The sequence below is a fragment of the Felis catus genome, chromosome A1 (genome assembly GCF_018350175.1).
Source record: "Felis catus isolate Fca126 chromosome A1, F.catus_Fca126_mat1.0, whole genome shotgun sequence".
NCBI lineage: Eukaryota > Metazoa > Chordata > Mammalia > Carnivora > Felidae > Felis > Felis catus.
This window is the reverse complement of record NC_058368.1, coordinates 7301691-7318842: the sequence shown is the minus strand read 5'-3', so window position 1 is coordinate 7318842 and position 17152 is coordinate 7301691. Positions and strand designations below refer to the sequence as shown.

Here is a 17152-nt window from a genome sequence, read left to right as displayed (position 1 = left end):
GTCTCACAGTTTTCTGTGAATTGTAGGGATTCATCAGTGACTTAAGGAAGCTGAGGGTACGTTGGGAACTCCCTGAGTTTGCAGGTGGTGTAAGAAGTGAGGGCAGTCTTGGTGACTGTGACCTCTACCTTGCAGTTTGGTGAAGCCCAGACACTGCTTCAGATCTGCAGTCAGTTATCTCTCTAAAGCATGGCTTTGTACTGATATTTCCAATTCGAATTTAGGATTATAGGTTTTTTACTTTGATGTTACATTTGCACCCCTTTGACGCTGGACATCTTGGTATTTAGAGCAGGCAAATATTTGCTTTATCCCGTTACATAATATTTTCCGAATAACAACATCATATTTTTGACAACATGAGGATGGAAAACAATTTAAGATTTCCTGGCAGTTCTTTTCAAAATGTAGTCACGTTTCAGATCACGCACAGTAGTTCCTTTATGTGCGGCTAAGTCATTCACTAAATGGCTTTTCAGGTCTATTTGTTTTATTTTGCTTGATTTTTAAGGATTGACTTTTCCCTTTATTTACTTAACTTTGTTTTACATTTCACGTAAATCACGTGCATGGTTCTAAGAGTCAAATCTACAGAATGAGGTGTGTTCTGAAGCCTAGTTTTTCTCCTCATTTTTAGATTCGACTCTTTTCTTAATCACCCACAATCCTCCATTGTTGCGGATTTTAAATTCTAGATAAAAGATCTAAACTCAGCATATTTAACACATGAATGCCTATGTTATTGCTAAAGTGAAGCTTAAAAATGCTTAGGATTAAATTCTTAAGGGTAAATTCCCCTTTTGTTTCTAAACTTTAAGTTTTAAAGCTCTATTTTATATAGAAACTGCAAAGGCAACTTAAGTTCTCCCCAGCTGAACTGTCACATAGTCGAAATACTTACGAGTAGAATTTTAAAAATAAATTTCAACTTGCCAAGGGCTATAATTACAACAGAGATCCTTGGGGCGCCTGGATGGCTCAGTCGGTTAAGCGTCACACTCTTGATTTCAGCCCAGGCCATGATCTCACGGTTCAGCTGACGGGATTGAGCCCTACAGAGCCCACTTGGGATTCTGTCTCCCTCTCTCTCTCAAAATAAATAAAAAGAAACAAAAACCAAAACTAAACAGAGATCCTTAAACAATGAACACTGATACAACATTACTCTCACATGGCGCCTTTGGGCAGTAGATCTACATATCCACTAGGGATCTGTGATCTAAAGGGATGACGGACCCTTCACAGATGCTCTCCCTCCATACCCCCAGCCCTCTTCCTCAGGGTCGCAGAGTCCCCAGAGCTGGCCCCCAACAGGGCTCCCACTCTCCTGCTCGCCTCTGGGGGATTTCCTCTACAGCCACAGTTTTACATTCCTTTCACCGGCTACAGATTTACGTATCCACGTCTCCGGCCGAGACTTTCTCTTGACTACTGTTCTGTTTTAAGGAAGATCACTCAAGAACTTACCAACCCATAGGTCCCATCGTTTCTGCTCTTGTTTTGCCACGTTTTGCCTCTTTAAGCAATTCTTCAATTGCTTTCCTGATGGGGAGAAAAACAGAGTCGAGAGGTAGTCACACGACTGAATTCTTAAAACTCAGTTTATTCCACATATGTGATCTTGTGGAAAGAACAGCTTTTGAAACACAGAATGCCAAAACGGGGGAGAAGTTTTTTTAGATTAAAACAACCAACGACAACAACGTGGCTGACAGTTTTGAGCAGGTAAAAATTAAAAAGAAACTTTGTATATGAAGGGGAAACACACTGAAAGTTAAAGACAAAATGACGAGCTGTATCTGCATTTAAAATGTTCAAATGCACTCTTATTCTAAGAAATACTAATGAACCCAACTCTGATAAATATATTTCTAGCCATTAGTTAGTAAGAGAGTAGAGAAAGGAGTACTCTTTGCTCTGCTAATGGGGACTGAAACTGAAAGAACACTTCTTTAGGACAATTTGGCAACATGACAAACAGCCCTCAAAAGAAGACATACCTGCTGACCTAAAAACTCTACTTTATCCTAAGAAAATGGGTACAGCGTATATTGGATAATTTTTATTTCAGATTTCTTTGCATGTGTGTATTACCCAGGAAAACATTTGGACGGGTGTTATCAAGATGGTAAGAGGAGTTTCTGGGTGATTTTAATTTTTTTTTGTTTGCTTTCTGTATTTTCTATTTTTTCTAGAGTGAGTCTGTATTATTTGTGTACTTTTTAGCAAGATTTTGAAAAAAAAAAACCCCAGAAAACATACTTATCAATCATATTCTGAGACATTACTCTGTTTATTTTTAACTTATATATATTTTTAAATTATATATATAAATATGTTATAGTTATATACATATATATATATATAACTTATATATATATAACTTATATATATATAACTTACTGTCAAGTTGGCTCACACACAGTGTATACAGTGTGCTCTTGGCTTCAGGAGTAGACTCCTGTGATACATCACTTACATACAATGCCCAGTGCTCATCCTAACAAGTGCCCTCCTCAATGCCCATCATCCATTCTCCATGCCCCTCCACCCCCATCAACCCTCAGTTTGTTCTCTGTATTTAAGAGTCTCTTATGGTTCGTCTCCCTCTCTGTAAATAATTTTTTTCCTTCCCTTCCCCCATGGTCTTCTGTTAAGTTTCTCAAGTTCCACATATGAGTGAAAATATACGGTATCCATCTTTCTCTGACTTATTTCATTTAGCGTAGTACCCTCCAGTTCCATCCACGTTGCTGCAAATGGCAGGATTTCATTCTTTCTCATTGCCGAGTAGTACTCCATTGTATATATATATATATATATGTACAAATCTTCTTTATCGACTCATCAGGTTGATGGGCACACAGGCTCTTTCCATAATTTGACTATTATTGATAGTGCTGCTATCAACATTGGGGTGCATGTGCCCCTAAGAATCAGCGCACCTGTATCCCTTGGATAAATTCCTAGCAGTGCTATTGCTGGGTTGTAGGGTAATTCTATTGTTAGTGTTTTGAGGAATCTCCACACTGTTTTCCAGGGCAGCTGCACCAGTTTGCATTCCCACCAACAGTGCAAGAGGGTTCCTGTTTCTCCACATCCTCGCCAGCGTCTGTAGTTTCTTGAGTTGTTCATTTTAGACACTGAGATCAGTGTGAGGTGGTATTTCATTGTGGTTTTGATTTGTGTTTCCCTGATGATGAATGATGTTCAGCATCTTTCCCTGTGTCTGTTGGCCATCTGGACTCTTCTTTGGAAAAGTGTCTATTCATGCTGAGACATTACTCTTAAGATACTGTATAAGGTGCTATGGGTACTAAAACAGGGAGATGATCATCCCTGACTTTAATGTTATTTACAATATGTAAGCGGTAAAGTGAGAGAAAAGAGAGGGATAAAGTTGGACACAGATACAGTTCAAAGACAGAACTATGCACCTAATCACAAAATCTGGAAACTGGTCATTATACACTGATTCTCTATAAAAACACTTAACTATACTCTTGTAGTACTACTTTACATAACCCTCAAACGGTGTTAATATCCTGTGAATATTTTATGACGATTATTTTACTGAAGCAGGCACACGGCTTAAAAAAAACGAGTATTATTTAAAAACTTAAAATATAGCAGCCCTCTTGCCTCAACCTTCTCCACCCACTAAAAAAATCCATTTCAACCCTTAAAAAAAAAAGAAATTCTGTTTATCCTGGTATTTGTCACCATATTTCTCTTAGTGTGCCGGGAAACTATTCTGTCACCCTCTTGACCTTCAAAAACCACATCTACCTAGTTTTGTATAATTTACGTTTTTAATAAACTCTCACCAATAGGGATGTCTTTTAAAAAATGCCTTTTCAGGGGCGCCTGGGTGGCGCAGTCGGTTAAGCGTCCGACTTCAGCCAGGTCACGATCTCGAGGTCCGTGAGTTCGAGCCCCGCGTCGGGCTCTGGGCTGATGGCTCGGAGCCTGGAGCCTGTTTCCGATTCTGTGTCTCCCTCTCTCTCTGCCCCTCCCCCCGTTCATGCTCTGTCTCTCTCTGTCCCAAAAATAAACGTTGAAAAAAAAAATAATTAAAAAAAAAAAACTGAAAAGGTAAAAATATTCCAAATACACCTCCTCCCCCTTCCCATCGGTAAGTGCGGTACTGTATTTAAAAAAATATATATATATATATATTTTGAAATACATTTTTGTATTACAGATTATGTATATGCTTTATATACATAATATATAAAAATACGTGTATATTTTATGTATATTTATTTTTGAGAGAGAGCGCGAGCGAAAGCAGGAGGGGCAGAGAGAGAGGAAGACAGAGAATCCCAAGCAGCTGCACGCGGACAGCAGAGAGGCGCTCGAACTCTCAAGTTTCCAGATCATGACCTGAGTGGAAGTCGGAGGCCTGGCGGACTCAGCCACCCAGGCGCCCCAAGTGTGGCAGTTTCTAAATTAAAAACAGCTAATCCATCATACTTAGATCTATCCATGTGTGCCCTTTCCTCCTGACAACACAAAGTTAAAAATCTTCAGGGAAAAGGCCTGTTTGGGCCGTTCCCCAATTGTGAACAAACCGTGTATCAGCTGCAAATAAACGAGAACGCATTTTCCCAAAAAACCCAGGTTAAAATGTTTGCCTGGCTCTCTTGGACCAACCCACAAAAGCCTATCTGGGTCAGAACACGGTTGAGATGCTGTACGTGTTCGGGAAACAATACTCAGCCCAGAACCGTGCAGAGATCCCGAGGGCACGTTCTAGGCACCTTCGAGAGGCGAGAGGCGGACACTATTTTTTCTATGTAAAACCATTTCCGGCACCGTCACGAACTTTATCTGCCCCGATTTCTCCTCGGAGATCTGATTTACAACCACGGTCAAAGAGAAAAGCAGCTGTAAGCATGAGAAAGGCTGCTGGGGCAGAAGGAATTCCCCGTGGGCCACACTCAGTCCCCAGCCAGCGTGGGAGGCGGGACCCCACTGCCAGGGCTGGGGTGTGGCCAGCTTGCTGTAATTGGTTTAACAACAGCTGACGTTGGCGTTGGCGTGGAGCTTCGCCTTTGGCCAGGTGCTGTCCCATCTGAACACGACGACACAGTTACAGCAACTAGTTTACAGGTGGGGGAAGTGTCACGCTGCCTAACGTGCCCGAGACGGCCCCCCGCTAGTGATCCTGGGGGAGGTGGGTGGGGAGCCTGGGCACTTACTTGGAGAACCGCAGAGGCGGAGGAAGGAAGGACCGCGCACTATTTTGCCCTAGGAATGTTGAGCATGTGCTACCTCCCACCCCCAAATTCTCCTGCCTGGGCTTTCCTTCCAAATAGGAAAAGACCAATCCCTAGCAGTCACGTCTGGTGCCCTGAAATAACAACATCATCTTCAAACTCAAAGGGGAAAGACTAGGAAGTCGGGTAGTTTGCCTCACTACTGACTGTAGCCTTTCATTTTTCCTGAGACTCTTGCTGACGAATTCTGGGGTAAGGAAACAGTTGAGCCAGCTTCTGTTGAACGTGATCACAGAGGCTTAACTCATCAGAGATGATGATGAAACATCAACCTCAGGAAACAAGATAGTTATTTAATGAGATGATGACACGTAAGTGAAAGCTGCATTAAAATACGGGACAAGCAAACAGCAGGAGAATACGGCAGAACTAAGTACACAGAGAACCCGAGCAAGTAAGTAACTTATTCAGACACACGTTTAGTTCTGGGTACTTTGTATACTTAGATCCTTAACATCGCCAAGTTTTCTTTGTAAGACAAATTCATTCTATTAGAATATAAAATTCGATGTGAGCAAGAAGTCCAAGAAAGGCAGCTCATTAAGCAGACAGTTTTCTGGGCACGGGAACACACTAAAATCAATTTTCAACAATCCACGTGGGTATCATCTGCACCCGGTTTTTCCATCCCAGCTTAGCTTCCTCGGGCCTGCCTGTTCATTCCATGAGCCAGCTGGTACATGCTTAAGGAATGTAAACTGATGATAAGAGCAGCTTAAGTAAAACCCAAGCGGGAATGCAAATCTGGTGCAAAATCATCTTAAAGCCCAAAGTCAACAAATTAGTTTTGAGTCATCTGGGTCTATGTTTCTTTTTCCTCACATAAATCAATGTAAGAGTTAAGTCTACCCTATAGAAACGGTGGCAAGAAAACCAAGGCAAGTGAAATGAAACAATAGAAATTGAGGGACACTGGGGCACCTGGATGGCTCAGTCCAACGTCTGACTTCGGCTCAGGTCATGATCTCACGGTTTGTGAGTTCGAGCCCGACGTCCGGCTCCGTGCTGACAGCTCAGAGCCTGGAGCGTGCTTTGGAGTCTGTGTCTCCTTCCTCTCTGCCCCTCCCCGTTCATACTTTGTCTCTCTCTTTCTCTCTCTCAAAAATAAAGAAAACATTAAAAAAATTTTTTTGAACATGTGTGTGTGCTCCCCCAAATTCATGCTCTGATACCCTGATTCCCGGTGTGATGGGACCAGGACGTGATTAACTCACGAGGGTGGCTTCTTTAGCTCCACAAGGCCTGGGAGAGTATAAGGTGGCTTCTTTGGTGCTGCTAATGTTGTTTCGTGATCTAGGTGCACTCACTTTATGACTGTTTACCAAGCTGTAAACTTATGATTTGTGCACTTTTCTGTATGTACAATTACAGTCCAATAAAAACGATTAACAACAAAAAAGGTGCCTTTGATCAACTAACTGTGTAGTAGCTGTTGCATGATGGATGGGAAAGGCAGTTCAAAAAAGGCCATTACGTCGTGGAGGACTACCCCGAAGGTCTTGTGTTTAAACAGGCGTGACTGTACGATAAACACACGGATTTAGGAAACTGGCACAAACGAGTGAACTGCCACTGGCCGCCGGTGACTAACAAACACCTGACAGGCCCAGCTAATTATCACTGCTGAAGGCCCCCAGTTCATGCTCAGGGTACTGGGTAAAATTTAAAAGAAACCTGACTATAGCAAATCAAGGTCTTCCCACGGAGTGGTAAGTTTCAAAGAAAGAAACGGAACAATTTACTCAATCTTCAGTAAGGATTTGATGTCAGACCATAGAACATTCTGATAAAAAAAAACAAAAAAACAAAACCAGAGACAGATGATTCGGATCACTGCTAGACATCTGCAAACAGCTGTCTACAGGCTCATGATCAGTCAGCAGTAATTAGCAGTTAGTTGAGTGACCATGTGGATTGGCAGAAGCCAGAGGAAAAACTGGGGGCTCTGTATTATTCAGTGATTTGATTATAGATATAGAGGAAGAAATTCAGGCCAAACTCATTTAAGCTCAGAAAACCACATTGGGCGGGTTCCCCTATCAGCTGTCAAGAAAGGTAAGAAAATTCAAACTGTGGAGAAGGTTTTTGAAGATAAAACTCAGTAGGAACGTTGAGATCATCTGGGAAAATGAAAAGAATTGTTTGTAGACAAAAGATGGGAGGCTGAGGAAGTTAATTCTGTAGATTATGTTAAATGTGGCCAACCTCTGTCAAGTACATGCTCTGTGAGATGATTTATACAGTGATCAAGGCCCTTCCCTGTGGAGGCTTATATGAGGGACTGTATATCAAATAAACATCTGTATGTGTACATCAGAAATAAAAATTACTTAGGGGAATGTGGGGAAGGAACCTCAATATATCTTTATTTACAATATAACAGGGAGAGTTCTGAGAAAAGCTGCTTAATTTTTATTTTTTTATTAAAAAAAAATTTTTTTTTTCAACGTTTATTTATTTTTGGGACAGAGAGAGACAGAGCATGAAGGGGGGAGGGGCAGAGAGAGAGGGAGACACAGAATTGGAAACAGGCTCCAGGCTCTGAGCCATCAGCCCAGAGCCCGACGCGGGGCTCGAACTCCCGGACCGCGAGATCGTGACCTGGCTGAAGTCGGACGCTTAACCGACTGCGCCACCCAGGCGCCCCGCTGCTTAATTTTTAAAAACAACTTATGTCTGGGGCGCCTGGGTGGCTCAGCTGGTTAAGCATCCGACTTCGGCTCAGGTCATGATCTCACGGTTTCTGAGTTCGAGCCCCGCGTCTGGCTCTGTGCCGACAGCTCGGAGCCCGGAGCCTGCTTTGGATTCTGTGTCTCCCTCTCTCTCTGCCCTTTCCCTGCTCACGTTCTGTCTCTCTGTCGCTCAAAAATAAACAGACATTAAAAAAAAAAAACACACACACACCAAAAACCCTTATGCCGATAAAATACCAAAGGTCGATGGGGGAGCATGAATTTGAATGCAGGATTAATGAAACTTGGTGATTTCATGCCAACATGGACGGAAAAATAAGAAAGTGGTAGGTCAAGCCACGCTGGGAAAAATCAAAGATGTGGATCGCTTTTTACTTTGATGATCGTAACCCCACAAGGTTGCCATGAGGATAAACTAGTTTATTTGGTTCCAAGTGTTCCGGTAAGAAGCACAAGACATAGGAGAGGTGCTTTTTGCTTGACTAAACTCCTAGAGGTCAGGGAACTTGTCTTTTGTCATCCCAGTTTCCCCCATGCCTGTCTGGCACATGGTGCGTACTCAGTTGGTTCTGGGGAAAGAATGGGTTCTGGGTGCGAGTGGGACAGGACAACAATGCAAGGATTTACCAGTAAAAACGCTGTATCTGTAGGAGGAAGAGGAGGTGACGGGGGAGGCAGAAGCGGCGGGACAAGGACGGTGAAGACAAAGCAGCGAGACCGTGTGTCACGGAGCAAAGAAACGTGATGAAAGGAACTGGCGGCCACCTTGGGCCGCGGCGAGCCACGCGGCTCCTTGGGCCGCGTCCCGCGGTGGCCGGGTGTGAAGAGCAGCGCCCAAACGCCACAGCCTGGGTGGTGTCGTGTTTCAGGTCCGAGTGGGAAACCGCAGCCAAGGACTGGGGGCGCAGAGGCAGCTGTCAGAATGCGGCACGGCTGGAATTTTTCCCACCAGGATGGAGGTCTTTCCCCCCTCTGGGGCTGCCTGAAAGTCTCAGCCAGCGGTCACTTCTAGAAAACACTTTGCCCTTTGTGTGCTACCAGAGATGAATGACCTTTGTTTGGCTTCTGATACCTTCTTTTGCGTCCTTAGGAGAACGGGTAAAGCCCATTTCGTTTGTCTGTTACCGCTCTCTAAACTCCATCGCTTAGTGGAGATGCCGACTGCGCTTTGAAATAAAAGTCCTCAGGGTTGGAGTCTGAGCACGCTAACACTGCGATCCTGGGATGTCGCGGTGGGGGGCGGGGGAGGGGGCGGACTGGACCGTCCCTGCGAGGCCTCACCAGACGTCCCGTGCCCCACACAGCCAGCCCAACTGCAGCACTCTATCTGCCGTTACGGGCACGGTACGGCTTTGCTCGGGCCATGCTCCCCGTCCAAACTGTTCTGCACTCCGGACACATCCTTGTCACCATTCAGATCGCATGTTACCTTCTCTGCAAGACTTCCCTGATCTGCCTGCTTGCTCCATAGCAATAGGTGTTACCACTCCTTTCTCTGAGGCCCACCGAGGGACAGATAAAGTCCCACAGACGACGCTCCTAAATATTTACAGGTTATAAGATAAACTAAATACCGTTCAATAACATACGTTCATTCCTCCTGTGATAAATACACCTTCATTATAATAAAACAATTTTAAAAATGCGTAAAGCTATTTTTTTTAAATGACTGAAGGCAAAATACCAGCACACATTGATAATTCTGTTTACGAGTTGGTAATATTTGGCTGGGTACAGAACTAAAGACACACATCATTCATATATTATGTATTTATAGTCTAAAATGTATTTTCTCGCCTTGATTTTGGCAAAATCACTCTACTGGTAAAATCCAGATTTTTACATAAATTGTGTTCTGTGAATATAAATTAGATTCTATTATGTTCTAGTAATCTAAAGTATTAAAAAATATATAGCTGCATTTAATGTGGGTAAAATTTTAATATATTTGCCAAAAGGTTAATTACCTTAAATGTCAAAAACTGAAAACCTAAGTTTGGGATGTTGTCAAATTTCCCGGTAAAATACTAAAATGATGAACGCGTCGGTGTCAACCTTCTGGTACGCTCTGTATCCGCCTGCACATTTACATATGTGCCAAGTATTATGGCTTAAATTCCCGATGTTATTCGGCCCCCACCACCTACCCCGAGCCTCGTACTATGCGGAGTCACGAGAACCGGCAGACCCATGCGCTGAAACCCTCAGACAAGCGGGAAAATGGAAGCTGGGCGCGACGAGGGAACAGTATTTTCTTACGGTATAATCTGCTGCTTTTGCGGTGAGAAGGTTCGACAGGTTCACACGTCTTTTCTGTCCAACCACTTCCGTAGCTCAAATCCCTCCTGTAGGCGAAAGCAGGTTCCGCTTCAGAGTCAACGGCGGTGCGACGCGCGGATTTCCACGTATTCAACGGTTTCCTTTCATTCGACGATACAGCTCAGAACACGAGGGGGGGGGGGTGTTTCTCGGGTTACGAATTGCACTGAGTGCGATTCACACGCCTAGTGACGGCGGGGCCTGTGTGTGTCTGTGATCTATGGGGCTGTCTTCCTGCCCAGGTTCAAGGCAAGTCTCCTTCGCACGTTGATGTAATTTAGCATGTAATATGCACCTCTGGGGCTGTGATGAAAGCTAATGGCAACAGTGGCTACATGCCATGTATCTTACGCCTAAGCCTCACAACCCCCCTGTGTAACTACCGGTTTACTGGTCGAGACGTAAGGAGAAAATAAGGAAAAGAGCCACAAGAGCCAGTGAAGGATGGGGCTGGGGGGTGAACTCTGGGGCCCAGGATCTTGGTTAACCCTTACACCGCTGTATTAGAAGGTGTGTTCCCAACCCTCAAGAAGCTCAGTCTAGTGAGACAGAGGCATTTAAGGGAAGACAGCAACATTTGACTGTATTGGCTTGTACTTCTGACAAGAACCGTTGTGGCGAAGGCAACACGCCGGACCCTTCACCTGGACTTTGATATTCTCAAATCTCCACAGCTCCCATTAGAGTTGACTTCTGAGGGTGGGTAATTATAGAGAGATGGCCGCTTCAGTTAATAGGGAATATGTGGGCTGACTCTTAGAGGGAAGCCTTATGGCTCAGTTCATAAGACACCTCATCACAGGAATGGCTTCAAAATGACATGACCTCATTTTCAAAGTAGTTAAGTATCTTTTACCATATTTATTCTTCAATCCTGATGCAGGAGCCACCTGCAGAAAATACAGGGGTCCGTTTTCAGTTTATATTGTGAGATCTGATTACATAAGCCCTGGTAAATTTTAATGTTTTATTTTATTTTTGAGACAGAGAGAGACAGAGCATGAGCGGGGGAGGGTTAGAGAGAGAGGGAGACACAGAATCTGAAACAGGATCCAGGCTCTGAGCTGTCAGCACAGAGCCCCACGCGGGGCTCGAACTCACGGACCATGAGATCATGACCTGAGCCAAAGTCGGCCGCTCAACCGACTGAGCCACCCAGGCGCCCAGCCCTGGTAAATTTTATATACTATGAAGAAAAGCATCTCTTACTAAAAAAACTTTGTGGGGGGTGGGGGTGGGGACACCCCCGGTAAAATATTTCCCAGTAAAATACTAAAATGATGAACGAGTCGGTGTCAACCTTCTCGTACGCTCTGTACGAGGATGAACTTAGAAAGGAATAAACTCTAAAGAGAAAAGCCCATGAATTCTACCATTCCAAGAACGGCAGCATATCTCTTTGATGGAGCAAAGGTTAAGTTCAAAGATACATGCATGTTCTCCTGAAATATGACTAGCGAGAAATAAACCCAGACAGAGAATCTAAAGTCAAAGTTATTTGTGAGCAATCTCAATCAATGAAAGCATTTTGTTATCTCCTTAAGAGAATGGACGCATTGAAGAACAAAACTGACGAAAGGAAAACTGCAAGGAAAAAAAAGTGCTTAACGTCTAGAAAGATGGCTATAGAAGGGAGCCAATGAGAGAGCCAAGAAAAGCTAATATGGCAGCTGCTTAAATTTGGTAAAGGAAAGGAAAACCTGGCAGAATGCTACAGAAGCCGAAATATAAAATAAAACTCACTCTCATCAAACAGCCATTCAAAATGCAAAAAAGAAAAAAAAATCACAACAGTGTACAAAGGAAAAAAATCACAGCATAAAGCCTCTAAAGTCTGTCTGCACAGCTTTCTTCAGGGAGGGCTGGCGTTGGGCACGCCGACCTTTGATAATACACCGCATTCCAGAAAAGCCACCTCACCAAGAGCGTGGTCAGTAAATCACTGTCTGAATCCAGGGAGCTCCGCTGCACACAAGCGACCTGCGGTTCTCTCCAGACTGTCCTGCACAAGGCTTCTGAGCCCCTGGATCTCAGCCCCGAGGACGGCCTAGTCAGCAGAAAGCCTGGTCGGCCCGCGGAAGCTACTTCCCTCAGGGGTGGCAAGGCCGCAGTAAACTGCCCCCTTCTAGGATTAGGAAGCATACTTAGGGGCCAAGAGCCAAGGAACGGAAAAACATGAAGACAGAAAGTTCCAGAATGTGTAGGACTTCCTAGTCGTTTCATGCTCTTTAAAAAGGTGCTTTCCTTTGAAAACCCACCTTAGAAACTTTTCTCCTGGAGCAGCCATCTCACGATAAAAAAGTGACCTGTCATCCAGGGAATCAGGCGCTTTTTAGGAACTGAACGGGAAGAAGACAGACTGAGACGTCTAATTCTTAGAAGTCCAGCGATGCACCAGGAGGTGAGAGGAAGAGAAAGCCTATGCTTCACAGCCATCGACACAGGCTCAGTGACCACCCCGGGGCGCTCAGCGCAAGGCAGAGTCAGGCCTAGAGAGGCCCGAGAAGACGGAGGGCGCGTTGAAGAGGGGGGATCCCCCGGGGCGAGGTGTGCTTTCCTCAGGCCGCGTGGACTGCCAGCCCTGGGCCTCATCTTGACCGCCCCATGTTCCCTTGGCTTTCGCACTGGGTATCAAAGAGTGCTTTGAGAGATGTAGCAGTTTCCCCTACAAAACTGGCACAGAGTTCCTGTGTACGTCTACACACAGACAATATTTTCTACATCAGTAATTAAGTACAAGAATCTCACGTAAAAATAATTCACCGAAACCAAGCAGTACGTCCCGGACTCTATAAACCCTCCAGTGTTTCAAGTTTCAGGCTGTCTTTCAGGTGCCAATTTATGTGACAATGAATCCAAGTAGAACAAGGCCATCTTCCAGCCCATGCTCCAATTGAAAAAATCCTTGGTCACTCTGCATACGAGTGCATTGGGGGGAAAAATTCCGTACTAAGGTAGCGGCGAAAGGAACTAATTAAGCAGGTGGGCATACACACGCGAACCTACCCTTGGGAGTGGCGTCCCTCGGAGGTAAACCTTTGTAAGAGGTTCAAGGTACTCAACCTCGATGGCTCACCCAAACAAGTCGGTCCACACAGCGCAACTGTACAAACAAGGTCTTACACGTCCTTCTAAAGCCCCCGGAGAGGCTTCCCTTGTGGCTGCCAGGAGCTGCCGGGTCCTGGTGCAATGCAAAGGGAAATAGGAAAGCATGGTCTGGAGGAAGTGTTTCACGATGCATTTTGCTAAATGTCAAAAAACTGAAAAGCGGACTTGGCCTGTCCCTTTACTGCTGCTGTGCCTTTACGTAGCTGCACCTACGAGAGTCACTGTGTCTGTGACTGAAATACAATCCACCCTTCAGGATGGAGAAACAGCTGTGGTTTAACCGGATGAAGCGGGGCTAATGAAGAGGTTAGGACTGTGTTAAAAATGGAATAGGTATCCAACGGAGATGGAGGGGGGCAATTCTGAGAGATATTAACGTGCTGATTACCCAAACAGCATAATTTGGCCCGTTTCCGATGTCTGATGTACTCGTGGGCTTATAGGAAAGGGCACTGTGTTTTCAATAGAAAAGCTCAGAACCAGAATTTCACATCTCACTTGAAGCAATCAAAGCCCCAAGTTCACAATTCTCCCTTAGCATTTGCTTGATAGGAAGTGGACCGTATGCTAAGCTCCTATATCAATTCCTAAACAGCATTTCCGGAGAGGCCTCGATTCCAAGTATTTACAGGGCTCTTTTTACTATAATATGGAAGGAAAGAAACCGAGATGGAGACACAGACAGCACGAGCGGGGGAGGGGCAGAGAGAGAGCGAGAGGGAGACAAAGAATCCCAAGCAGGATCTGCACTGCCCAGGCAGAGCCCAATGTGGGGGCTCGAACCCACGAGGCTGTGAGATCATGACCTGAGCCGAAACCAAGAGTTGGGCGCTTAACCCACTAAGCCATCCAGGCGCCCCTAAGGAACCTTTAAATATAATAATATGTTATGAGAACGTAAAGTAAAAGTTTCCCAAATGTTAAGAGTCTAATTTTATTATTTAAAGCCAAGGAAATTATGGCTTAGGGAGGTTAACAACTGGCCTAAAACTAAAGTTATCTTTTTTCTTTTATTGGAAAATTTAACAAAATTCTCAGTATTTCTCACCCTCCCTCCCAACCTCAGATGGCATTTTTCCATCATCCTGGTAGGGATTACCAGGGGACAGACTACAATTACGATATTTTGGCCCAGGGTCATTGCCTTTAGAGAACAATTCCGCAAAGAGCGGCACTAACACGATCCCGGTGCTACTGCGTGTCTATAATCGTGTTGTAAAACACACACAAGAAGCAAACCCCACCCAGCAATGGCTGATGGGAAACTTGGTCCTGGCTGAATTCAGGAGTGGTAAAACTAGAACTCCCCCGGCCTGGCAAATGTCTCTTCAAGTAATTTACTATGATTGCTCAATCATATAAAACCGAAAACCTACACAAAATTACCTGAATTATTCACTTCAAAGGTTTTGATAGATCAAAACCTTTTAATATGCAAACCCATGTTTTAGGTTGGCAACCGGTGGGGTGCAGTGGGAGCCCACTCCACTAGCCAACTGGGTGTTCTTGGGCAAATCGTACACCTTCCCTGAGTGTGTTTCTCTCCATAAGATGAGACTAAGCCCTGGCTCACAGATGCATTGTAAGGAATGAAAAAGTATGAGAAAGTATAAAAGGGCTTTCTTTGTATTGATCTTTCTTGGGAGGGGCAATGTAGTTCACCTAGGGATTTGAATTTGGCAAAACATTTTTCAATCTCAGTATCTCCTTCTTCAATTTATATTCTGTGAAGAAAAGCTTCCAGAATGTTCATGTTTTTAATCCTGTGTATTATTCTGTTTTGATGACATTATTTATTGGTCCAAATAATAAAGGAAATTATTTATTTATTTATTTTGAGAGAGACACACACAGCGTGGGGGGGGGGGGGGCGGGGAGGGGGAGAGAGAATGAATCCCAAGCAGGCTCCGAACCGTCAGTACGGAGCCTGAGGCAGGGCTCGAACACATGAACTGCGAGATCATGACCTGAGCTGAGGTCAAGAGTCAGATGCTTAACCATCTGGGCCACCTGGGCGCCCCAAGGAAATTCTATCTTTCTACAGCCAGAGGAAATTTTGTGTGCACTTGGCAGAGCTAACCAAGTCCTTCGCTGAAACCGAGTGAGATTTTAAAGGGCTAACAGGGAGACGGGCGGAGAACCAGTCAGAAGAGAACTACTTCAAAGGGCCAATGACCCATGAAACACATGACCAGAAACAAACTCTACGAAAGCCCCCTATCTTGTATGTACAAAAAGAAAGCCAGTGGTCTGGTCTGGGTTCTTCAGCTTTTCAAAGAGTTCATTGCGTTCATTCTTGAACTAGGTCTGCTCCAGGCAATACGGGCGGACAGGTTAACATCCCAGTGAACGTGTGCAACAGAAGAACACACGTTCAGGATAATTCAAGCTTCAGAGCAGAGTTTCCTACCTGAAAAATCCAGATCGAGTAGAGTTATGAATTGATTGTTCTGTAAACATTCCCTATGCCATCTCTTGGCGCTTTTCAGAGAGGGATTATGCTGTTCTTACTTTCTAGACCTGAATCAAGGGCATGTTCAAGTCTCCTTAGGAAAATGACAAAGCCACTAGAATACTGTAAAGAAAAGGATGTGCCCCAGTCCTGCCACTTACTAGCTCCGTGGTCTTGTGATCTTGGTTACCTTATCTGTAAAATAAAGATACTTCTGTTCTTTCAGAGTTCTTACGGGGATCAAATACAATCATATATATAGTTACTTTGTAACTATAAAGCAGTGAACAAATGTAAGACATTATTTGAAGAAATCTCCTGAAATAAGTAAAAATTAAAAAAAAATTTAAAAAGTGGTTATGAAGTATTGATAGTTATGTGTTAACTAAAACACAAAAGTATTATATAATAGTATCTATAATGTGTAGAGCAATTAACAGCATGATACATTATCTCGTGGACCCTCAGAAGAACCCTTGAAGTTATTGTTCCCTTTCTGTTAGGCAACTAAGGCTTAATTAAGAAGTCTGACTCATCCAAGGTCAACCAGTAGAGGGTACACCTGAGTCTCCCCCAGACCTTTCTGACTCCACATCCAGAGCCCCGTCAATTAACACACACCCTTATCTTACTGCGTCTGTGAAGATGTTTTCCACATTTTCAGGATGAGGAAGTGCTGCTTTGGTACAACAGGGCTTAAACGACTAGAACGTAAAGATAATGCCAATGCAGTTTAATAATATGGGAAACGGTACTTTCACAAACCAAGTATCAGTAAGCCTGTATCTGGATTCTTAACCTGAGACTAACTCTTTGACTCTTTTCATGGTTCAGATCAGCCTCATTTCCATCATGTTGCAGCCTGGACTGGGAAATAAACAAGACAAAACAAGCCAGTTTTGTCTCTCAAATCGAACTCTCTGGAGCATACGTTCTCACAAAGCTTTGTTATCTTCATATGTACCTGAGGGAGGTTAACCCAGGCAACATTATGGACATAAGAAGCTGAGCCTAAGGAGTCAGGCTGTCCTGGGTCATACCCACTTACTACCCATATACCCTTGGGCTGGTTACTTCTCCAGGCCTCAGTTTCCTCTTCTGTAAATGGGAAAAACTCTCTACCTTGAAGGAGGAGTAAACTGGTTTTCCCATGTGGCTAGGCAAATCGGTCTTCTTACTTTACGGTCACAGTTACGTGTCTGTTTGGCCATCTGCTTCTGGCTAGGGAGAAGCCCAGTTGGCTTCCTCGTGTCCTGGCTTGTTCTGAAGCACACTGCTCTCAGGTGGGGACCAATTTA

The 17152-nt window shown here is 44.2% G+C and overlaps 1 protein-coding gene across 1 annotated transcript in view; it reads right to left on the bottom strand.

Annotated features, from left to right (window-relative positions):
- LOC111559488 (protein POLR1D-like) overlaps window positions 1-17152 on the bottom strand; it is a 47944-nt gene that overhangs the window by 18236 nt on the left and 12556 nt on the right. Inside the window, exon 2 of the mRNA XM_023250315.2 lies at window positions 1468-1542. Coding sequence (XP_023106083.1) covers window positions 1468-1542 — 75 coding nt within the window. The remainder of the gene's footprint in view (window positions 1-1467; window positions 1543-17152) is intronic.